The sequence below is a fragment of the Genypterus blacodes genome, unplaced genomic scaffold, assembly GCF_046128005.1.
Source record: "Genypterus blacodes isolate CSIRO-AG114 ecotype Tasmania unplaced genomic scaffold, CSIRO-AGI_Gbla_v1 ptg000158l_1, whole genome shotgun sequence".
In the NCBI taxonomy this organism is placed as follows: domain Eukaryota; kingdom Metazoa; phylum Chordata; class Actinopteri; order Ophidiiformes; family Ophidiidae; genus Genypterus; species Genypterus blacodes.
In genome coordinates, this window is record NW_027466959.1 from 90,401 (window position 1) to 115,335 (window position 24,935).

Below are 24,935 nucleotides of genomic sequence, written 5' to 3' on the forward strand. Positions count from 1 at the left end.
CCCTCCGTCAAAGATCAACTAATCCTTTTCCTCATTAATTCTCTTCTTCTGTTCACACGGCGCTCTCCCCCACAGATCACACTTCACATGAATTAATTATCCAGTCACAAATAAATATGCCTTCATATGAAGTGAGAGCGACACCAGCCTCCTCAAAGCAGCGCTAGAGAACTCTTACATATCAATGCTCTCCCTCTCTAAGCAGCTCTTCATTAGCAAAACGCCTGCTCGCTGATATTTGATATCCGACACTGAAGCACTTTGGGTTTCTTCTCATCCTCCACCCCATGACTGAAACTGTGTGTTAGACAGAACGATAGTAAGTTTGTGACCTTTAACCACGAGTCTCCTTCCCTGCCGACCGGCCTGTGAAGCATCGATTCTTAAGAGCTTAACTGTGGCTCAGTAGAAACCGGCACAGTAAAGTCCCACAGCGGGCGTCTGTGTTCTGAGTCCTACTTGAGGGGGAAAGTGTGCCTGTGACACCCGTCGGTACATTTGTGGCCTTTACAGACCGACGTTGCCGCGCAAAGTAATGACGAGAAGGACGAGCCCCTCTGCTGTGTGTGTGGAGCCGAGTCCTGCAGACACTAAGAGAACATTAAAGGTGCTTTAAGAAACATTCTATGTAAAGATGCACCTGTCTGATTAACATAACTGTCCGTCTGCAGCAGAGGAGTCCCAGCTGCTGTAATTAAGACCATGTTGATTTTGCCTGTTTGCCCAAATGACATTGTGTGTGTCTGTAAGCTTCCTGTCTACACACGAACAAGTGACTGATCTCTACCTACATTAACAGAAACAGAAAAATGACTAAAGGGCTTTTGCCTCTTTCTTCCATTTAATCCAAGATTTTGAAGTTTTCGTTTTGTATTTTCTCAGAGATTCCCTGAGATTCAACAATAGATTGGTTTCTCTGGTCGCTTCTGTCTTGGTTTTGCATGAATTTGGCCATAAAGTTGTAAATCCAGGCTACAAACCCCCACAACTCACCCCTAACTACCATGAAAATACATACAGTTTGAATCCTTGTAGGTTTCCTTCACATCCCTCCTCCCTCTGTAGGCTACACGTGTCGCTGTCCATCGCTGTGGTGCTGAAATCCTTTAAATTACATTTTACTGCTATCTGAAGCTGATAATTTGATGAAAGGTGACAGAATAGTTGTATGATTCTTGTCTCTAAGCACATGTTGTGTTTTTAATCATGTCCATTTCCTCTATGAATACTAGTTTATTTGAATTTTGTAATTAATTAGTGTTGTCTTAGCGTTCTGAATGGCTCAGTGTTGAGACCACGTTCATATTACATTACATTACATTACGATCATTTGGCAGACGCTTTTATCCAAAGCGACTTACATTGCATTACACTACCACCCTTCGCAGAGGGGAGAGCAATTGAGGGTTCGGTGCCTTGCTCAGGGGCACCTCGGCAGGGACTCGAACCACATCATAACATCAGAGTCAAACCATCTGTCTGTATTTCTCTCTCTTACATCAACGTGGATGATGAGTAAATAAAGTGAGCAGGTTTGATATTAATCCTTCTCTCGCTTCACAAATATAAGAGGAAACAGACTCACAGTTGTTTTTCCAAGCTTCTCTAGTGAAGAAGGGGAAAAGCTTGTGGGCTCCTGGGCACAATTTAAAGATGGAGTTTGCACAACCCTGTAGTGGGCAATGGAGTCATGATGTTGTGACCTCAATCTATTACTGCACTCAGCTCAGCGGCTCAGCGGCACACTGCTGCCCCGAGTCTAACGGGCCCAATCCATAGGGGGAGACTGGCAATAGCACATCGGATACACATATCATCCACTACACACACTTACCTGTGACTTATAATGTCTTATACTGCATCTGTGTGTGTTTGTAATGTGAGAAACACAGTTTGAGTCCTGATTAAAGGGAGACAGATGCCTGTGGAGGTGTGGGCTGTTTGTTCCCGCCGTTGTAATGCAGCTCAGATTGTTCTGGTACTGTATCAGATCGACCTTCTGTTCTGTTCACTGAGCCCTCAGCTACAGCACAGTCCCTCACAGCTGTCAATCAAACAGAGATTTGTTCAACCTTTGTCTCTCTGATGTGAAGCATTTGTCTGCAGAGATTCTAAATCCATTCTCTGTGAGATCTCTTTTGCTTTAGATGATTTTCCATTATACAAGAACAACAACATATACATGATACCCGCCCAAACACACACACACGCACACACACACACACACGTTGAACGCTATATTCGCTCTCCGGCGCGTCAGTGACTGTGACACTGTGAGTTGTGTGTTATTCTCCTGGCTAAACGCCCCGGCGTGTCCCGGTGTGTGTGAGCGCGGCGGCAGCAGCAGGCTCCTCTGCCCTTTATTCCTTTCTCCTCACACACACACTCCTTCCAGCTCAGCACATCCGGGAGCGGCTCGTTTTAAATGAGAAAGTCTCCAGATTGAGCGCAGCGCAGTGAGCGACATGCCTGTTGCTCTGCGCGGCCACGGCGGATCCGTTTAAGACTCAAAGAGTTGAGGGAGAAACCGCAGATTTGAGTTTGATTTGAGCTCTAAAGAGAAGATGAACTGTGTGAGACTTTGACTCGATCAGCTGTGAAGCTTTGGTGCGTATTGGGAAAAAGAGAAAAGCTCCAATCTGAGATCGGAACCGGAGTTTCAGCAGAATCCCTCCTTTAAAACCTAACGTGCTTTATTTCAACCCGTCCAAGCAAACATACAACGACAACAAACGCGTTGAGAACGTGACAGCCGGTGCGTAACCACGAGGGAGGAGCGGAGAGCTGAGATGTGACCACACGGACCGGGAGCTCCGGACGCGTCTCTTACCTTTGGAGATGGCGGCCGCGGCGCAGTGAAGCAGCGGCAGCAGGAGCAGGAGCCGGAGCAGCAGGAGGCCCATGGTGGAGAGGTAACGTCCCTTTGTCAGCGCACCCATGCCGGCGCGGAGCTCTCCACCGCTGCGCTACAGGGCTGACGGTGGTCCGGTCTCCTCTCGCCTCCTCCACTTCCTCCTCCTCCTCCACCTCCTCCTCTTCCTCCGCGCTGGACGAGCCCCGGCTGCGGGAGTTCCTCCGGTAAACCTGGGAAAGGGACAGTTTGGCGCGCTGATGAGACTGAATGGCTTCTGGAGTGCGTTGCTGCCCGAGAGAGATGAGGAAGCATCTTCACTTCACTTTCTCTCTGTGCGTGTGCGTGTGTGTGTGCGTGCGTGTGTGAGCAGCGATGGAGACTTTACCCCCCTTTCCCAAGCATCAGCATCCCGGAGCCTGATGCAAGGGAACCAATAGCGTTTGGAGAGAGGCGAGAGAGGAGGAGACCTGAGGGGGGAGGCAGGGGGAGGGGGGAGAGAGAGGAGAGGAGAGAGGAAGGAGGAGGGAGGAGGGAGGAGGGGGGGCATTTAGGCCTGAATCAGTGAAACATTTTGTCTAACTGTGTTACAGAAGCACTGCAGCGATCAGGAGGAGACGCTGATTGTTGGGTCGACCGGTCAAGCAGCCAGTTTGGGCAACATTGCATCTCCAAGCTGTGACGCGCAACTAAAGCTGAATTTCCAGATCGAGGCAATGTGATCCAGCAACCCAGAGCAGAGATAAGATGAGTGGAATAAATGATGAAGAGGAGCATTCAGAGCCACGCTGGCACTGAACGCTCCCTGGTGTGTGTGTGTGTGTGTGTGTGTGCGTGTGTGTGTGTGTGTGTGTGTGTGTGTTCACTCACGCTGGGGAGAATGCGGAGTTTGGATTTCTGAAGATTGTTGGGTTGCAATTTTTTATTTCCAGTAATGGGAGAAATAGGAAAGAACAAATTCAGGCTGACTTCAGAGGAAAATTGCAAGCTTCTGTTGTATCTGAATGGGGTTTGATCTACAGAACGTCTCTACAATGACAAATAAACCGATAACCACCCGATTGTTCCAAGTCATTAAGGAATCACCTGGGCTGGAGAGGAGTTCAGGCAATTTTCCTCCTACTAAGCATCTATTCAGTCATTTCCTATCACATCCTGGGGGCAGCAGGGTGTAGAAGGCCCTTCATGGTGCGGCACTGGGGTTAGATCCTCACTGCTGCCAGGCGTCGGCCCTACAGAAGTATAATATCAAATCCCTACCAGCTCCAGAGAAGCTGCATGAACATGAACTCTAACCCGGCTGCCTCACACAATGCATACACACACTCTACTCATACACAACCTGTGCAACTTAACATTCTGTGCATGGAACAGCAGAACCTCACTAAATATGTGAAATGCTGGACACACATCATATTAAAATAGTAACAAGCCAAAGCAGAGGAAAGCATGAAGCAGTAGGTTGCGATGTAGAGTCCAGAGTTTTGGAGCTCTGCAGCAGATCAGGATGCAAAGGAGCTGCTAGCTGAGCATAATGAAGAGGTGTGTGTGTGTGTGTGTGTGTGTGTACAGTGAAGGCATACGGCGGGAAATGGAATAATCAAAAGAAACTGCACCACGGCACATTTCACATGTTGTAAATTTGCAATGACATCACATGTGCAGTTCTAAATGAGTCCTTATACGAAGCATCTGTCCTCTCCTCTACGTCTGCTTTAATGCCTTTTGTTCCACATGTGCTGGGGGAAGTGTTAATGCAGTGATTATCACCCTGGACACCTCCACTCACACTTCAACTGTGAGAGGAAAAGAAGAGAGAGAGAGAAGAGAATTTGTATATACTATGTTCTCATAGTTTAAGTGTAACCAGACATTGCACTTGATTAGAGGAAAGGTAACCAGACGTTGACCTTATCAGATGGAGAACTGTTTTTCTCAGTATCAGGGTGACCCAGATACCCCACCCGAGCTGACATCCTGTTGTGTGACAATACAACAATCCTCAGTGAGAGCAAGCTGCCTTTGCTGTAAGCTGCTCACTCCTTGCAAATCAAACTTTTGAAGTAAGACTCCTCTCCTGTGATTGCTGACTTTGAGTTACATTTGTCCGCTGAAACGAGGTTTCAGACCTGACAGTGACGCAGCTCTAAACATTTGGTTCCATTGCAGTCAGTAGAAGAAACTGAAACTACCAACTAGAGTTTAAAATCTGTGGCATGGCAAAAAGAAATGTCTTCATCTGAGGACAACAGGTTTAGGTTAAGCAAAATGATGAATAAGGAGTAGTGAAGGGAAAACGTAATGTGAACCGGTGTCACTATGAATAAACTAAGGTGAGAAGGGATAAAGTCCACAGCAGAGACAGAGATCAACCAGGATTATTACAAACACACACACGTGACTGTGATTGGTTGAGTTGTGGACACATTGCTGTGTTGTAGAAGCATTTGTTCAGCTTTAAGGCTTCAGTGACCGTTGACCTATGATGAGAACGCCGTGTGAAATGGCTTTTTAAATATACGGCTATGTGCTGGAAAATTACACACCCAGGCGTCCGGCCCACATTTGATCCGTAGCTGACTGCCCAAAGTGGTCACTGTTGCTATGACAATAAGTAGATTTTACGTCATTCACCGCAGACGTTTATCACAGTTACTGCTGCCTGGCTGAGCTGAGCTGAGCTGAGCGGAGCTGAGCCTTAATATGGACAACAAGGAGACACGTCAAAGGAAGCAAGCACAGAGCTGACTCATGATTGGCAGAAAGATTGAATTAAATTAAGGACAAACGTGTTTCCTGTTAATGAAATTGGCCCTAAATCACGTCTTTGGTTTGAGCCTCACATGATTCATTCACTGTTGTCCATGTTCTTGGTCCATACAGGAAGTTGGAATACATAATGATTCCAACTTCCTGTATGGACCAAGAAAGTGGACTGGCAGCTGGAGAGTTGCCAGTTTGCCTGCCGAGGTGCCCTTGAGCAAGGCACCGAACCCCCAAAAACTGCTCTATGGGCGCCGTATCATGGCTGCCCTGCGCTGATCCCTCTGTAATACGCCCGTGTGTGTGTGTGTGTGTGTGTGTGTGTATAAAGAGGGGCTCACAATACAAATTCCAGATTGACTTGTTTGCATGTCATTTGACCCAATTAAGTTTCTCCTTCATCTTCTTCTTCTTCAGAACAGCATTGACATTGCTTTCACCAGTACAGCTGTCCCATCACAACAATGATATACAGTCATGCAGCGATCTAAGTGATATTAGGACAAGGAAGAAGCCAAACCAACAGACTCTTGGTCCGTCTCTGTACCTTTAAATGTCCCCTTCTTCTGAATGGAGCTGATGAGTAAACATCCTAATCTGGAGAAAATAGGCTCAAACTGACAATTACCTTTGAACAATAAGAATTCCCCGTCTGCAAGTTTGACATTTAGGCAAATAAAGGAAGAGAGAGCCTTAAATGAAGCGCTCTCCCTCTCCTCCCCTCTCTGATCAGACCCAGTTGGATGCATCAGGCCCTGGTGACAGGACTGGATTGAATGGGAAAGGTGCACTTAAGGACAACACTTGAAATGATTCACCCCTTGTAGGTTTTTATTTAAAATGATTGGGAGAGCAATCAATGTAAGTATCCCCATGCAGCCATGCAGCAGCGAACACAAAGTGGGCAGCCCTTTGTTTCATGGTTGGACGGAGCTGAGAGAATGGCAAACGGCTACTTCAACTGACTGGAGTGAAGTGGCCGTTTGACTATGCAGATTCATTGGAGTTCCACTAACATTGCTCCCAAACAGACCGGCTCTGAAGGCAGACGCTGCATATATCACTGGATAAGTTCAATCTACAACAGACAAGACTATAAAAGCAGGTTTCCAGAGGGGAGAACTGAAGTGCAAACAAGAATGTAAAGGGATTTTAAAGGAAAGATGAGTGAAGTGGTGAGTATTCATACTGCATTCATGGTATACGATGTATCTCAGTCGCTTATCTTGACCTCAATTGTAATGTCTGTACATTTCTTTAGACACCTTTGACTGTTCAGGGCTATCAGAGACAATATCTTTGTGTTCCTTCTGTATTTTCCAGGTTTTACATAAGAAAAGCTAATTTCCAGAAAACTGAGACAAGATAAGTACGGCAACCAAGTGCATAAACAAAGTATGAGTGGCTAAACAGGAGATAAAGTAGTAAAGCAGGAGCAGAGAACGCAGAGCTGGGTGGGTGTGAGGCAGAAGGTTGGCAGCTGCTGGACTGCAGGGGACAGAAACGCTGAATAAATAGACTCAAACATGGGAGGAGATGATAAAGCTCTCTGACATGATGGCAGTGTGTCAGGTAGAGTGAGAGACACTTCATGTATCGCACTGTGCTGAGTTAAGCACCGGCACAGTACAACTTTGAATCACTGCACAACTTTTTCCATCTTGTACAAGCTGCTTAAACCCACACAATCTATTATCTGTTACTATTACATTCATATTTACATATAGAAATTAGAATAATAGGTCTGACAGGTTGCTCCAGTATCTGTTCAGGTTTTGCACTTCTGTGATTAGTTTTTGCTGCATTATTTTCAAATTTGTGGTTAAAATTGCTTTATGATGTAAACAAACTGTGCCATGGACATTTTATTTGTCACTGACAAATTAAATGGGCACAAACACACACACACACACACACACACACACACACACACACACACACACACACACACACACACACACACACACGCGAGCTGCCTGTAGACCAGCTAGCTAACTTGTGTTGTGTAACTACAGCCCAGTACTGCATCATCATCATGTTATTATGTAAAGATGTATAAAGAGGTAGAAGCCGAGGAAAATCAGAATGTTAATGAGCTGCAACCCGTTTCAATCACGGCTTCCTCTAATGTCAAAGGGAGAATGTCTTGTGAAATGAGCAAAATAGAGCTTTCACACGTTCAGAGTGTATTCATTGTTGGGGGAGAAGAAACTGCTGAACAGAGAAAAAACTCACAGCACTGCAGAATGAGAAAGTAACAAGAACACCTATAGAGTGGTGTTAGGATGGAAAACAGGCTGTGAAGGTGAAGACATCCACACACAATCACCGGGTCTTGGTGAGACCGAGCACACAGGGATGACTGAGGCTGATTTGTTGGGCACAGTGCCCCTAGAGGAAGTGTGAGGGAACAGGTCAAAGTGTGATCTTCAGTGGTCAGTGATGTTAATATAACCAGACATGACATTCTTTCTGCCTTAATAGATCGACCTATACCTATATTTGTCAGTGAACCAGCGCTGCTCCATCATGGTGACAGGAGCCAGCAGAGGTGCTTGTTAGTCTCTAATCAGAACGCCTCCTGGACTCTCCTCTCATGGACCTGATCCAGGCGTGTCTGTTTGGAAGGAGACCATGGGAGGGCCTCAGAATGCTCCAGTGGGAGGATATGAGCCATCTGGCCTGGAATCCCCCAGGATGACCTGCAGGACATGGCAGAGTGAGGGACATCTTGGGCGTCCCTGCTGGGCACGCTGCCTCCAAAATCCTCATGTGGATGGCATAGCACTGGAAAATGGATGAACGGATGGATGAATGTAGTTTAAGAGCCTCGTCTTTATTCTGTGTCTCTCAGACATATTGGGTTTCCTGCAGAGGTTGGGCAGGGAATCTCTGAAAGGAATTGTTTTTTAATTAGGCTACATCATAGGAGCAATACAACTAATATCCCACAGATTCCAGGGGATGAAACAGAAGCAATATGGCTCAATTGAATTTACCATATAACTGATACTCTGTTATGTGAAGTGCAGGATGATTCCCCGGGTGGAGACGGAGCCGGTGGTGTGTTTCTGGAGCGGGCTTCGGGAGAATGAGGACATGCATCATGATATTATGGAAGAAATCCAAGAAGAGGCTCACATATGTGACCTTCAGCGGTGTAGAGGCTCCCAGGCTCATAACTTACCAGCCCGATTAAACTCCTGTTAGTCTCTGATGTTTGCACAACACTGGATGAGGTTATTATTATGTTCAAACACAGCCATGGCCACAAAACACTGCAGGGGAAATTACATCTTATTGCACTCAGTGAGCAACAGTTGGTGTTACTCTGGGAGAAATCACTGAAAGATGATGAATCAGGTCAGAAAGAGCTTGTACACACTCTATGACCTATACATTTCACTTATATATGACTTAACATCCTCCTGAGACCCGGATATTTAAATACAATATATGCATTTTTTAAATTCTTTGTGCTATCAGTCACTAATAGCACAAAGAATTTAAAAAATGCATAGATGTGCAGATTCTACACCGTGCTCCGGTCTGATGCCTCCGGATTCTGTTTTTGGGATCCACTCACTCTCGCTTCGTCAAGCGTTCCGTGTTCAGCGTCTCCAGCAGCAGCGCCCAGCTTCATCCTGGTTTGTGTTTGTTAACCACCTGATTCCATGTACTGGTGTCTGTTCCACATAACTGGGTCCAACCTTCAAATAACTTGATCGCCTGCCAATCATAACAATATCTAACAGTTTGACATAAATAATAAACTGAGACTTTACAGAGCAACCTGGGGGTTAAGAGAAGAGCAATAAGGTGGAAACATAACACAACAGTCAGACATGAAGAACGCTCAGATCTCTAGGCTTGCTCTCAACTCCCCAGCTAGGTTTCTAGGCTGCTGCTTCTCACACCAGACTTCTTATTCCTATCACACTTTGACCACAAAGCATCGGTACATGGAGAGAAGGAGAACATGAGTAAATAAGATATGTGACAGAGATGGACATCAAAGCCACGTGCCGCTTTCCTACAGAGCTTAAATGCATCTAAAGTTCAGATGGAGGACGATTCCACCACAGAGAACACAGAGAGAGAGAGAGAGAGAGAGAGAGAGAGAGAGACATCACTGGAGGTAATGAGAGAGGAACAGAGGATGTTTGATATTTACTGTAGCCTTCTTTAGCCCCGCCTACTTGTACCATTTCCACTATTTCACTTTTGTTATGTAGTCAGCAGCAAAGGGCTTGAGAATCATCTACAATTAAAACTCAGTGCAGCATTTTACACTTTTAAACTCCCCTCTGTGCTTATATGTGTGATTGAAACAGCATGGATTAAAGGGTTAAACATGATTGGAAAGCTCTGGTTTTGTTTATTAGATTACAGATACAGTCTTACATGAACAGAGCTCTGCACTCAAACCTGAAAGTCAAACATGTTTTCAGATTTGATACCAAACATGAAAACAGCTGACATGACCTCATCCCAACTTTATTATTGTTTTTGTTCCAAAGATCAAAGACAGAATTCAGTCTATTCATAAACCACAACCCAACATTTGTGATATTTACAGAGATCAATCAAACCTTTTGATTGATTGATGAACAGTAATCACAGTTCTTAGATCAGTGTGAGTAAATTGTTGTGTTACAGCAGTAAGAAGCAACCAGAAACAAATATGATGTCATCAGAATGTGAAGAAAAGACAAAGTAAAGAGGGAAGATCAGCTGATCCTTTGTACTTTAGTTCCCTTAAACCACAGAAACGTTTCATGTAAACTCCTGCAGGTTAGGCAGAGTGACTGACAGCTGAGATGATCAGAGGGGCAGAGTTTACACCATCATAATGAAGCCCAGGATGGAAGAATGGGAGGAGCTTATGAGTGAAGGAGCAGCCAGTGAAGGAGAAGATCAGAGCTGCAGCATCCACGTCATAGAAGGAGACCAGACCCTCCTCATAGTCCACAAACACGCCCACCTTCTCTGGCTTTGACTCCAGACTCAGAGGGACAGAAGGGACATCACCAGCTTCGTACTCATCTACATTCCTCTTTCTAACAGTCCAGTAACCTTCCTGAGGGCTCAGTGCGATGGGTCCCTTCCTCTTGCTCGTCTCTCTGGTCACTCCTAAAGTCCACTCTGTCTTTCCTTTGACCTGAACCTCAAAGTAAAATCTTCCAGAGGAGAAACTCTGCTTTGCTAAAACACAACCACATCTTTCAAATCTCTGTGGGTTGTCTGGGAGATTCTTCCTCACATCACCAAGATGAACTTGTTTCTCATCATCAGACAGGATGAGTAGAGGATAAGCTGTATCAGGATCCAGAGTCACGTCCACTGCAAACTGCTGGATCCTCCTCAGCTCCACCTTCAGCAGCTTCTTCACCTCCTTACTGATGGTCTCCTCCAGCTGAGCCACAGCTTTCACCACACTCCCCTCATGTGACCTTTGATGGACTCTGACCTGTGTCCAGTCCTTGGTGGGAGGAGCAGAGCTGATGGATGAGAAGCTCTGGAGGAGGTGGAGGTGATCTTCAGAGAGTAGGAGCTTCTCCACATCAGCAGTTCTCTCTCTCTGCCCAGAGAGTTCCTGCTGCAGCTCCTTGATGAGGTCTTCAGTCTGTTTCTCTGTGCTCCTCTGCTTCTCCTCCATGGTCTTCCTGAAGTCTCCCAGGATTTTCTCCACAAGCTGCTTCAGATCGTGGAAGACCTGATCTCCATCTGCTCTCTCTCTGTCTGCAGCTTCCCTGCTGAGCTTTGCTGACTGTTTCATCTCCTGGATCTTCAGTAGTGTCAGCTGGATCTTCTGCTGAAGTTCAGCCACCATCTTCTCCAGCTCAGACTTCTTTCCTTCATATTCTTCTTCCAGAGGAACAAACTCATGGTTCTTGTGGTCTAAAACAGGACAGAGTGAACAAACACAGGTCTGGTCGGTCTTGCAGAAGAGCTCCAGAGGTTTCTTGTGCTTCTTACACATCCTGTCCTCCAGGTTGTCCACAGGATGGATCAGCTGGTGTGATCTCAGGCGTGCTGCTGTCAGATGAGGCTCCAGATGAGTCTCACAGTAGGAGGCCTCACACTTCAGGCAGGACTTGATGGCCTTTAGTTTGGTTCCAGTGCAGACGTCACACTGAACTTCTCCTGGTTTGGCAGCTGGTTCCTCTGATCTTCTGCTGGCTTCCTTTGGAGTCGACTGTCTGAACTCAGCGGCCATCTGAGATATGAACGTGTTCACGTCTAGCTCAGGTCTTCTGTCATAAAGCTTCTTACACAGAGGACACACACACAGGACGTTACTGTCCCAGTGTTGAGTGATGCAGCTTTTGCAGAAGTTGTGTCCACATGGTGTGGAGACTGGATCAGTGAAGACCTCCTGACAGATGGAGCACAGGAACTGATCTTCAGACCGCAGACAGCTGGCAGCAGACATGTCTACAAACTGAGAACAGACGAGAACATGAGTGAAAACATCTCTGGAGACACAAATACTGATTGTTGAGCAGGATGAAGAGTCTGGAAGTCTTAAAGCTCCTGAAGTTCATGTCAGAGTGAAACAGGAGAGACGACTTTGTTCTTGATGGATATTATGAGCAGACTGGGGTTTGTCCTGAGGGGGCGCTCAAGGAAACGTCATGAAAAGACTTCAGGCTCAGCTTCAGGCTCAGCTTCATGAGGATTGATTGTGTATTGATCAGGACATGAAGCTTTTGTCCCTTTAGTTCTATTCAGACTGTTTAACTTTAAAGTTTCCCTTTTCACTCTGGAGCTGAACTTTGCCTTTTAATGAGGTCACCATGACTACAGGCTGCACTCACTTCACTTCCTGTTGCCGTGGGTGCGGCTCAGTGCTGAGACTCACTAACACAGATAAACACACACTTCCTGACTCTCTTTTCTTGCTCTGACGGTAAAAACTGCCGTGTGTTTACAAACACCAACGTGTGTGAACCAGAGCCAAGCCTTTAAGACTGAAGCAGTGAAGTGAGACGTGTGAGAGCAGCTCAGCCTGGACCTCATGCTGCTGCTGAAACTGACAAGATTCTGTCTGCACTCACCAGAGTTTGGCTGAGACGCTGCAGAGACGCTGCAGAGACAAACTTGGACAAACTTCTGATCCTCTGGCTTCTCTTCTGCTTCAGTCGAGGCTCTGCTGGACTCTGACTGACTGACTTTCGTTTTAGGAATATGACGTTGCAGCTTCTGCTTCCTCCTCTTGTGTTGCTCCTCCTCCTCCTCCTCCTCCTGTAGCTGTTGTTGCTCCTCCTCCTCCTCCTCCTCCTGTAGCTGTTGTTGCTGCTTCTCTTCCTCCTGCAGGTTTGGAGGAAGGTTCTTCCTTTTTACAGACTTACACACGATGCAAAGTTTCTGGATTGTTTGTGTGTGAAATGATCGTTCTCTCTAACTGTTGCTCACTTTTGAAATGAGGCCACTCAAGTGTGTAGTTTTGAAAGTTTACTTAACAATCTGCAGGATCTGTAAGACATTGAATACAATCAGCACTGCACCTCAGCTCACTGTCTTAAGATAAGAGATAAGATAAGATAATCATTTATTTGTCCCACAGCGGGGGAATCCACATGTTACTGCAGCAAAGTCTAAAGTGCAAAGCAATAAAGAGCATTAAGATAAAATAAGAGCCTGTTTATAATATTAAGCTGTGCTTGTTCCAGACTTAATGTTTAAGCTAAACTTAAGTATGTTTCCATATGAAAAAGCTGATCATCATATATCTGGAGAGAAGTGAAAACATGCACAACTGTAGTCCATTTATCAAGAAATATGGAGTCTGGCCTGTGACTCAGTCCCATTTTGTTATTTTGGCCCAGTGTGTGTTTGAGTTTGACGCCTCTGTGTTAGTGGGACAGAATAAGTATAAAACAAAAGTGTGATCATAGGTGTATTAGTTAATGATCACAAAGAGTATAACACATTTCTTCCTGGCTGCTTTGTTATCTAGCGACCCAAAGTGGTATCTATACAACAAAGGCTGCAAAAAAATGTCCATACATGAGGACAACAGGTTTAGGTTAAGTACCATGATGTTTAAGGCACAGGGAAGGAAAAATGTAATGTCCACATATGAGGACGCAGCGTCTTTTCTTTTTTCTCCTCTTTTGTTTGTGCACCTGTTTGATTTGAGCGTCAGTAGTCATTCCTATCGGATCAAGAAGACAACGTCTTGTCAAAGAGCAGCTTTTATGGAAGGAGACGTCAGACATTTTTAGTGTTTTACTTTGCTAACATCAATATTAACATATAAACATGTCTTATGAACATCTCAAGTATTGTTGTGAGCTCTCCCAGTAGGTTAGGTGAAATGTGAACCCATGTATGATCGTCCTCTGTGATGGACACCACTTTGATTTAGAAGTCCTTCATCTCTCCACTGTTTTAGGGAACAGGAAAGATAGAGAGAAGAGTTTCTACAAAATATTTGAAGTTTATTTGTCAGGAGATTGATCTGATGAAGAAGCTGCACACAGTGAGCCTGAGCCTAGTGAAGAACTGGCAGAGAGCCTGGAGAAGATGAAGAAGAGGTAGGAGGCTCAACAGATGAGCAGATACAGAGGGAGATGAAAGGTGACATTCACAATGAGCCAGGACGATTCTTACTGTTAATAATACAAATACAAACACTTCATAGTAATCAGAAGACCGACCTTGGCTGACAAGCAACACAAGGACAAGAGCTAGATTCTTCCAACTGAGACACAAACGTGAAAGAGACGGTGGATTGGGAGCAGAAAGAAGAGTTATAAGAAGGAGGCACGTGTGATATGAATCAAGATAAGAAATGACTTCAAAGGGTATTATTACTGTAAATACAGATGATGATGCAACAATAACAACAAATGAGAAGAGAAAGATTCAGTTCTACAAAAGTATTCATTAGTTCTGGATTATTAATCAGCAAAAACGGCTCATTAATAAAATAAAACATTAAATTAATCAATGATCAAGTAAGCTTATTGCTCAACTGTTCCATAGAGTGAAGCTTCTTCCATCTGATACACTGGTGGTCCTAAAACAGGAGAGAAAATTAGATAATGAACTCAATTCCTTTATTTATATTTTAAGGGCAAAGTTTAAATGTTTGTTCTGTCACATATTTCCCTCCAAATATTTGAGAATTACAAGAAAGCTCAGACTGGAGGCTCCGTGTCTTCTGCTTGTTCCTCAGGAGGCTTTACTGTATTTCCTGTCTGCATGAGAGTAAAGCAGCAGAATCCTGTGCATTCACAAGCAGCACCTGTGGCTTCCCTCATCACAATAACAAGCACACACTTCAGGGCAGGAGAACACAGATTGGTCTCCACTCCAGCTTGATGGCTGTGACTGCAATTGATCTTGTATTTACCTGATTTGAATCTACAACCTCGTGTTGAAAACCTGACAACACTGAGTGCTGTTTGGCAAAAAGGGAAACTAACGGCTCGGGTTTGGATTCGGTCGTCCTGGAGAATTTGCAAACCAGATCCATGTGCAGCTCATTTCAGGAGCAGCTCAACACAAATGTGTGTCCAGATTTGTGCAAATGTGTCTTCCTGTACTGGTAAAATGCCAAGACATAATTTCAAAATAATAGTCATTGTACGATGATTATGGAAGATGTGAAATTTGAAGGTTAAAGACTCCGACAGTCCGAAGAGATAAAGGTTTCCTGAATTGATAATGTAAATTGGCTGTGTGTGACAGTTTGTGAGCCCTGTGACACTGTGGCATCCTGACCTGTGTGTACCTGCTGCAGTCTCCTTCCCTGTGAATGTTTCAACAACACGCAGCCCTTAATAGAATAAAGTGTAAAGGCCATAATTGGGGGAAGAGGAAGAACCAACCTTTGTCGTGGAATGTGGATACTTATATTTAATGCCGACTCTTGAACGATGGTGCACGGAATTAAACTTTAACCAAATCCAAATTGAATCTTGTACTCTACAAGTACTGTGAGCATTTTACTTTTGAAGAGTTGTATTTTCAAATCTCATGACGAAACTGTATTTTATTTACTGTTGGGATCATTTGTAGTGGTGAGATCAAGATATTGTTTTGCACGTAACAAGTCTCAAGTTTCAGGTCTCAAGTCTTTGCATTGAAGTCTATTTTGGCATAATTGCAAAGATCCAGGTCCAGAATGTCTCTCCTGTCTCCGGCTCAGTTTGTTTTGACAGACGTGCTGCAGACGGTGACCCAGTCTACATGAGTCACTCTCTGTTGTGCTTCATTTGTAACCATTTCACAGACGGAGGGACGGTCTTAGTCACATTTAACACAAGCAGCTGAATTAATAAATCCACAAAGCCACAGACAGAAGCTTTGACCCGCCTGGCAGCTCGGGCAGAGGTATGGATTTGGGCTCTGGTTGGCTGCTGCCTCTCTGCTGTCGCCCTCACTCAGCCTCTTGTTGTTGTTCTTCCTGTATTGATCAATAGTTCAACCTTATCTTCAAACAATATACTTCACTTATTGCCTCCTTTGCTGCCAAATACAAACAGCTGTACAGTTTATATACAGGATATCCACACATTTCTGGATGAATCTGAAACATGAACACCATCAGGTTCTATAGTGTTATGTTGTCCTAAACATGCCTGGGTGTCTGCTGTGACCCCTGAGTTGTGATCATTCCACCTCCCTCAGTATTGCATGTATGCTGTGTTGTGTGTGTGACCTTTGGAGGAAGTGCATCTGCAGGGACGACATCAACACAACTGAACTCTCTACATTCCAATCCACACTAAGACACATCTGGATTCTTCTCCATTAGTGTTGATTGAGCAATGACTCCAAATGCCATATTTCTTTCCCCCTATATTTACTATTATTCATAAAATAACACATTTTGCTGCAATAAATAATATATGAAAGCTTGGTTTGCTACTTATTTTTAACCTTTTTAAATGTATGTTATTTTCCTCTTTGAAGCTTTTTGTGATGTTCCCTGCATCCAAATACTGAGCAACCAGGAAACGTTGGTGTAAACACTACACAAGGCCATGTGACAGACAGAACCATCCATTCTCTCACAGACTGAAGTGGATTACTGTGGATTTACTGCAGTGTTGTATTCTTTCAGTCAATAAATGCTCCGATCCCTGTATATCTCATCTACTGCACTAAAGCTGAACATGGTGGGTCACGCTGTAATATAGTGTTCAGAGACAACATTAATAAACAAAGCCATTTTTACAAATTGTGCTTAAATGCCTGCATGAAACCAAGTGGAACCACCCAAAGTCATTTATTATGGGTCAGTGACCAGAGCAACAACAAGCCACAAGACTACAGTCGCTTTCCTAAAAACCTCTCCTTTATATTCATTAGGGTTCCCACAGAGAGAGCAGGGAACCCCGGGTACCAGGGAACTGAGCCGCATCCAACACACAACACACAAAGATAATCAATTATACACACTAGCCTTTGTATTTTAATCCATATTGTAGAAAACCACAGCAGGTATTAGAGGTCTGCATGGGTCCACTGGATTCTTCTGAACCGAATCCTTAACTGGGACCCGAGTCTAACAAGTCTAATCAGGTCAAGTCCTCAGGTCTTTGTGACAATATGTCTTATACCTGAGAGGATCCAAGTGCAGATTCCATATCAGAGCAAGAAAACATTGGTTGAAGCGTAGAAACAATGGTGACAAGGTTTGCCATCGTGAGGAACAAGTGGAAAGAAAAGCAGCTTGATGGCTCCTCGCTGTGATCCAGGTCTGCTCAGGTCAACCTCATTATGGAACAGATCTAATTACGGTCTGTCCACAGGTCCCTTTAGGAGCATATGTCCAATTAAGGTCCTGAGAAGACTTCATACCTGTGAAGACTTCTGACTGACACGTTGGATTCTGATGGAGGAGACAGCTAACTATCTTTTCGTAAACATCCATCACATGACTTCAGCTTTCTCTTGTTATAATACAACAGTAGCCTATTATTCTCTATCTTGGCCTTGGCCTTGGCACATGCATACATTCACTCATCTCAGTTACTCGTTGGTGCTAATGTAAAGATTCTGCAAGGAAATGCATCCAGTATATTTGCAGAATTCTCCAATGCAGCAACATCTATAAAGAAGACAACTCCATTACCTTGTATGCAGAGACCTTTCATTTATTCTGGTGAGGTTGACTCCATTTGCAGAATAGTGCTACTCTTGGCATGCTCTGCTTGAAGTGTGCTCTTCCAAGTGGAGGATGAATGACACTACTTACTGTATTCTTATTACCGCTCGCTGCCTTTTCGGTGGAAAGGCTACCGGGTGATGTCATTTATCATGCGAGACATGAGGCTGGCTTTTTATCAAACACATTTTCTCCTACAGGGCTTCACACTGCACATCTTTGATGCATTTTCAAATTGATTGGACAACTTTATTTATATATTTAGCTTTGAGAGAGCGAGCTCTCCTGGTAACTCCTTGCAAAGGAGTCACTGTCCTCGTCACTTTGGTGTCAAAAGTATTGAGTGGCTGGTAATGTGGAACATCCTGTGGGGATAGAACCTTAATTTCTTCGAGGGAACATGCTGAAAATCCATAAACAAACCAGCAGAGAGTGTTTGATAGCCAGACTGCCTGAAGGCTTTGTCTATTGGAAGATTACTGTAGGTAGCCCCAGGAGATTCTGTAACAGATGAGTTGAGTCTGGCGTGCATGCAGATGTGACACGTGCTATGCTCATGGATTTTCAATGAGAGGTAGAAAATGCAAATCCTTGGCTTAGGAGCCACCGCACCTAACTGGGATGTGTGTGTGACTTCACCAGGGCCAGGGTTTCCATTAAAAATTAAAAATGTACCCGAGAAAAAATGGGAGGAAAGAGGATTTTAGACGGTAGAAGCAATAATGTCAACCTATAAGCTCACACAGCTGCCAAGCCAGGAGAATTACATCTTCAGTTGATATCATTCCAAGTACTGATGGGTGTTTATTAGATTTATAAGCAAATATCTCACAGCAACATCATTCTCTCAGTGATACCTCTGCCAAGGAGGTTATGTTTTCACCCACACAAGATGGCTCCATGAGAAGAAGCCACATTTTGGAATGGATCGGGAATTTTCAAAGCATACTGTCAATGTGGGAACTTTGGTCTGAATCTGGAGAAATATCAGATCTGACAGATTCAATGGGACATAAATGGAATCGCTCCATTTAACAACCGCTAATGTGAAGCTGAGACAACACTTATGTATCAATCAGTCAATCAATCAAATAATATTAATGTAACACAATTTATACAAGGAATATAATTCAGAGTGATTCACGTGAAAATGTCTCAATCTCTACAACATTACGATCATTTGGCAGACACTGTTATCCAAAGCGACTTACAATACATTACCATCCTTCGCAGAGGGGAGAGCAATTCAGGGTTCAGTGCCTTGCTCAGGGGCACCTCGGCCGGGACTCGAACTGGCAACCCTCTGGTTCCCAAGTGGAAGCTCTACCCACTGAGCTACTGCCTCCCCAACAACAAGGATGGAAACAAAACTGGAAGCTAAGCAGAAGCACGATCCCTCTGAGCTTTACTCCTTAGATTAAGAGGAACAGAGTCTTAGTTACCTGATTCATGGGTACATTTTCCTACATTTCCCAATTTGTTTGATTGAGCTGTTTTGAGAAATAAAGACAGATGTAGAAAAAGTTTATTCTCCATTATAGCAGTTATGATATGAAGCAGTCAGACTGTGCCTGGGCTCATTCAGCCTTGAAGGTGCCTCCTTGAGAATTGTTTTTTTTTTTTTTTCTGTAACCAATGTTCCTCTTTGACACATGCAGCAAAGACAAATAATACACACACACACACACACACACATAGGCTGAAGAAAAATGATGTTCAGCTCCACTGAGAGGTGTCGAACACATCCAAGGACTGAAGCCCAGGACTCATAGATTCCTGTCTGCTTGGCCTAACTGGCTCTCTAAAACAATTCAGCCTCGTCACACACATCTCTCTGGCCCTTGAACTACAGGTGCTCATCCTCCAGGTCTGCTGGATGCCTCAGCACATTATTCTTCCTTAAAGATTACAACCCACTGTGGAGGAAAGAAATGAAAGGAAGGGAGGGCGTCATTTATCATGATCACAACCGCAGCTCTGACTATTGCCATGTGGAGGCATAGGGACGGTGTGGAGGCCATTTTTCAGCAGGATGCTGGTACACAGACTTCTGAGGGATTGTGCTGGAGGAAGAGGAGGAGGAGGAGGAGGAGGAGGGTCTGGAACGTGTTTTGACTGCCCGGATGAGGGCGATCACGTCTGGGTGACAGGTGAGGATACTGTCAGTCTGTGAGCCGCTGATCTGCAGGAGGAACGGACCGGGGCTGAAATGTTAAAGGGGCAATAAGTAAGAATTATTATTGCCCCTGAATGAAATCTCAATAAAAATGTCACTCTATTGTTTGTCGACTGCAGGCCGCAGTAATTTAAAGGCTCGGATTATTGATTTGGTTGGGAGTCCTAATGACAGGCAGAGAGGCTGATGAAGATGACAGAAGAGCCTCTGCTATATATCTTTAAATACAAAGCTGCTCACTGCATCACTCATGGTCTTTACAATAGGAGAGGAAACAACAATCATAAGGACTTTATTTGATTTATCTAGAGCTCCACAGAATTGCACCTATTGATAGTCTAGCATGGGAAGAAGAAGAAGAAGAAGAAACTTTATTGGGTCTTTTCACATGCAAACACCTCAATCTGAAATTTGCCTTACGTACACACACACACACACACACACACACACATGCGAACATTAGAGAGGGGTCAAAACAGGGCAGCCATGATACGGCACCCCTCAATCAGTTTTGGGGGTTCAGTGCCTTGCTCAAGGGCTCAAACTGGCAACTCTCCAGCTGCCAGTCCACTTTCTTGGTCCATCAAATGTTCATCAAGTGTTCACAAATCAATCCAACCCACGTGTGTGTGTGAGCCAGAAGTCATTAATCCAACCCCAGTCCCACTCCCATCAACACACTTTGCACTCTGGGAATCATCTGTTGGCATGGATACATAAACCCTACATGTACTCTGTGTAGCAGGGCTCCTGGGCCATACATCACATCTGAACACAAGTTGACAGCTGGCTTGATCCTCAAGTGTCAGATTGAAAGGAAAGTGCATGATGCATCTCCGTGACAACTACAGCCGCCGTCTCCCTGTCAGCAAGAATCCACACAGCCAATTCATTTGTCTGATGCTGAAAGCCAAATGGACTGAGCTGACAGGCTTTTAGTAGATTAACAGTGACAGCAGCCCCTCATGCTCCTCACACACACACACACACACACACACATACACACACACACACACACACACACACACACCGGTCAGAATAAACAAATAGGTGCTTTCTTTCCATTTTATTGTAAATAACTACTTTTTATGTAACTGAACTGTGCAGAGAGCATTCGGCCCTGCTCCAGTGCAGCCCAATTTACAATGACTTTGACACTCATCCACCCAAACACACACACATACACACACACACACACACACACACACACACACACACACACACACACTGGGGCTGCAAACAGACAGGAGGGTAGATACAAGATGCTCGACTCTCCCATGACACACATCAGGCTCATCAGCTGGCAGATGCATTGAGACACAACACACACACACACACACACACACACACACACACACACACACACACACACACACACACAGTAGAAATATTCTCCATTCTTTCATTCACTCTTCCTCCCAATGTACATTATCCGTTTCTCTGAGTTCCTTTATTAGATAATTGAAGTCTCCTCAAATCAACAAATTAAACGTACATATGACTAAAAATTCACTATGGATAAAATGACTACCAATTCCAAGAAGCAACATACACATGAAGAGTAAATGCAGATTGCTTCATCAGTAAACAAGCTGAGTCATGGCTCAGTATCATTTTGTACTATTTTGTAGTTCTTCAGTTAAAATGTGCTGGGATGTAGGAGAGCTACTCACACAGGGAGCTGCAACATTCAGGCTCCTTCATTCTTTTGTTTTTCTGAATATCGTTATCGAAGGAAACATCTGGCATCATGACGAGCATCTGCATGAAGCGCTGCTCTCCCTGCGTCTGTTTTGCAGGACCACTACGCACCCAAACACCGGCACAGCCTTGTGGCCCCGGCACCCTGGAGAAACATTTGGGATATGATACAGAGAGGTGTGTGTGTCTCCCCAGGGTGGGCTTGCTGGGCCCACCAGGGCAGAGTGCAGGGTGCAACAAGCAGATCTGCACTCTGTTACACTCTGTGGGTGAATCTGCCCTTTTCTAACATTAGCTGTTATTTACTTGTATTTTTGCAGCAGTAATGTAAACAAACGAGCCCAACACAATGCCACAGGGCTCCAAAGATGACACAGAGCCGCCTCACAAAGTTTCTCTGTGCTCTGTTTACGTGCAGGAGCTCTCCACATCACTTCCATCGTCTTTGAGCCACGCTGCGATGCTATTAATTATCAATAACGTTGTGCTAAAGCAATCATCTGTGTGACAGCAGTAATGTGTCCTCACTTTCCCAGCCCATGAAATAAAAAGCTACGATGCTGTATTTGTTTTGCAATTCCTAATTGAATTCCATCTAATTTATTAACTAGCAGCACAGCTCAGGACATAATGTGTTATGGAGATTGTGTGTTGTACATAGGAGGCTGTTTACTGCAGGCCACAATCCCATTACAGCTCACTAATATCAATATAAATCAGGTGTATAAAAGTACTAATCCACACACGGCCACGCCAGCACGGCTGATGAGAGCGGCTGATGAACATTACTCCCAGTCTGTCTGGCCTGATGTGTGTTATAGAGCAGGAGCGATGCTTCAAGGAGAGAAATAGCTGTCAGTGCCTCCTGTAAAGATAAGAAACTCTGATTTTTGTCTTTGAAAATTAGCTTCTCCCGGGAGTGAGGGAGGGTTTGATGTCAGCGATGTGTATCTGTAGTATTCCTCTAACAGATAGACATTATCACCGTCATAAGAAAGGAAAGGAGGTGCAGGGTTGGGAGTGACTAATGGAAGATGGAAGCTAGAAACAAATCGTTAAATATTTATGTGGCTTCCTTGTGGTATCATCTGAAACACAACAGGAAGACAAACAAACCTCAAATTAACTTCCTATTAATGGGCTGTCCTACCCTGCTGCCCACTAAGGATTCATCTCTCACGCACAGCTGCGGATGAAAACATTATAAATAGTGTTTGGTAGCGTTAATGTAACACTGAGGCTGCTGAAAGGCGACATCAAAACATCCAATAGGCTTCAGATGCAGGCTGCACGGTTTCCAGCTGGGGGTTACACTGATGCATCACTTATTAGAGGAAGGGGGATAGGAATCAGAATGCAGAAGGAGGGGGTAAGGGCATGGGTGTTGGTGGCTGGACGTCATGTGGGATAATGGGAACCATTAGGGAACAACGGGAGACGGATGTGTGTTAATTTATCAACATAGTTCAACTGGAACATGTGAAAGTGCAAAGTATTCATCAAACTGAAGCTGAAGTTTTAAGGAGGTTGTGTATATGAAAGTGTTTAAGAACTCTTCACTTTAATAAATAAAGGATTTTATTTCATTGTAACACATTAAATTGATTACCAAACTGTCCTCAAATAGCTCATAAGCAATGTTCTTCAGAGCATTAAAGGTACTGGACAGACAGATGTGACAGACAGATGTGCTTATGTCTCACGAAATCACCAATATGATCACAAACATGAGGCCTTAAAGTCACGGCGCTCCCCGTTGTTTCCCTCTCCTCATATTTGCGTATTTGTAGACTTCAACTGAACAATAAGTTCATCAGGAATTGAAAAGAAGAAAATGAAAGGGTTAACTACAACACTGAGGCTGAATACCTCCTGCATACTAGAAAAGGAGTGTCTTTCCTCTTTGTCTTCCTCTCCAACCTGCCCAACCTGCCCAACCTGCCAGACAGACAGACAGACAGGCCTTTACCGCCACTCCTGTTGATTATTCTGAAACTCCTTTAAGAGCTTTGCAAGGTTTTCATTTTTGAACCAATTTCCTTGGCCAGCCTACAGTCTCATCATGGCTGCTGACATCTCCCGTAACATTTATGAAAATCCATCTTGTCGTCACTTATTCCCATTCATTTCCCTGGCAGTGCCATCATCAACCTGCATAAAGTTGAAACCGATTTGAGAAAAGCTGTCACAGCAAACGTCAGGTGTGGTTTTATTTGTGCCAGAGTAAGAGTGTGGTGATGCAGCTCAGACTTTTTAATTAGTCTGCACTCACAGCTGCATTACCATACAACAATAAAGTGTCGTTCACAACAATAAAAGCAGACGTGCTGTTCCCGCCGTGATGGATTGCCTAACTTGAGGAAGTTTGTGAGATCTGCAGGTGATTTCCATGCTGTAGTGAAATAAATGGAAATGAGCGGCCACCTGGAAGAAGTAAAGAACAACAACAAAGGCTGATGTAACGTAAAAGAGGCTATAATGTTATAGATGTACGCCATAAATACACAAAACGTGTAAAAACCCCGGCAGGATCCTTGTGAAAGTGTTGCTTTTTATTTGGGAGGGAGATGCAGAGTTGATCTGGAGTGCAGCTTGAATAGGAGTGCATGTTTGTGCAGCTTTGACAGATAAATGCATGTAAAAATGAGAATGCATGCATCTGAGAGTCTCTGCTGCATAACATTTAAATACATAACAAATCACACAAACACCTTCCTCCTGTGTCAACACTTAGTTCAGTCTGCTCCTTTCATAGAAAACTAATTATTCATTGAATTGCAAAAACATTTCAAACTCTGCAAATAACCCCAAACAAACTTGAGTGAAGGTAAAGCTGTTTGTATTGAAGGCTTTCTTATTGAACAGGTGTCAAATAGGAAAAAACTCTCTGCTTCTAAGAACCTCAACCGCCACCAATCAATCCTCCCGTCTGCTGATTTCATTGTACACTGACGCCGAGGTGTGCCATGTGTGCGTCGTAACACTAATTCAGCTTTGGTTCTGCAGCAATCAGTCTGGTTTCTGACCTTTGAAGAAGTTCTGAGCAGATGTACGGATACCAAACATCAAGCCAGGAACAAGCAATTAATGATATTATGCTCGGGAACTAGTTTTCTGAAAGAAGCCTGACTGTTGGGTGTGTGTGTGTGTGTGTGTGTGTGTGTGTGTGTGTGTGTGTGTGTGTGTGTGTGTGTGTGTGTGTGATGCTGTTATGCCGAAGCTAGGCAGCCAAACTGTGGGTGTGCCGTCCTGTAAACACAAACACTTCCTTAAAGACACCTTTTCACACTTTCTTTGGGCAAACATGTTGAGTGTTT

The 24,935-nt window shown here is 44.3% G+C and overlaps 1 protein-coding gene across 1 annotated transcript; it reads right to left on the reverse strand.

The window, feature by feature from the left end:
* Positions 1-9,972: 9,972 nt before the first annotated feature.
* On the reverse strand, positions 9,973-12,795 carry LOC143013811 (E3 ubiquitin-protein ligase TRIM39-like). Its single transcript, XM_076167500.1, has 2 exons — positions 12,676-12,795; positions 9,973-12,059 (listed from the first exon to the last, which is right to left on the reverse strand). Exon 2 carries the CDS (start codon positions 12,048-12,050, stop codon positions 10,410-10,412), a length of 1,641 nt encoding a protein of 546 aa, XP_076023615.1. The 5' UTR covers positions 12,051-12,059; positions 12,676-12,795; the 3' UTR covers positions 9,973-10,409.
* Between the last annotated feature and the right edge of the window lie 12,140 nt (positions 12,796-24,935).

Excerpts from the sequence above, each read along its gene's own strand:
- LOC143013811 (XM_076167500.1), bottom strand. The coding sequence starts at position 12,050 with ATGTCTGCTGCCAGCTGTCTGCGGTCTGAAGATCAGTTCCTGTGCTCC.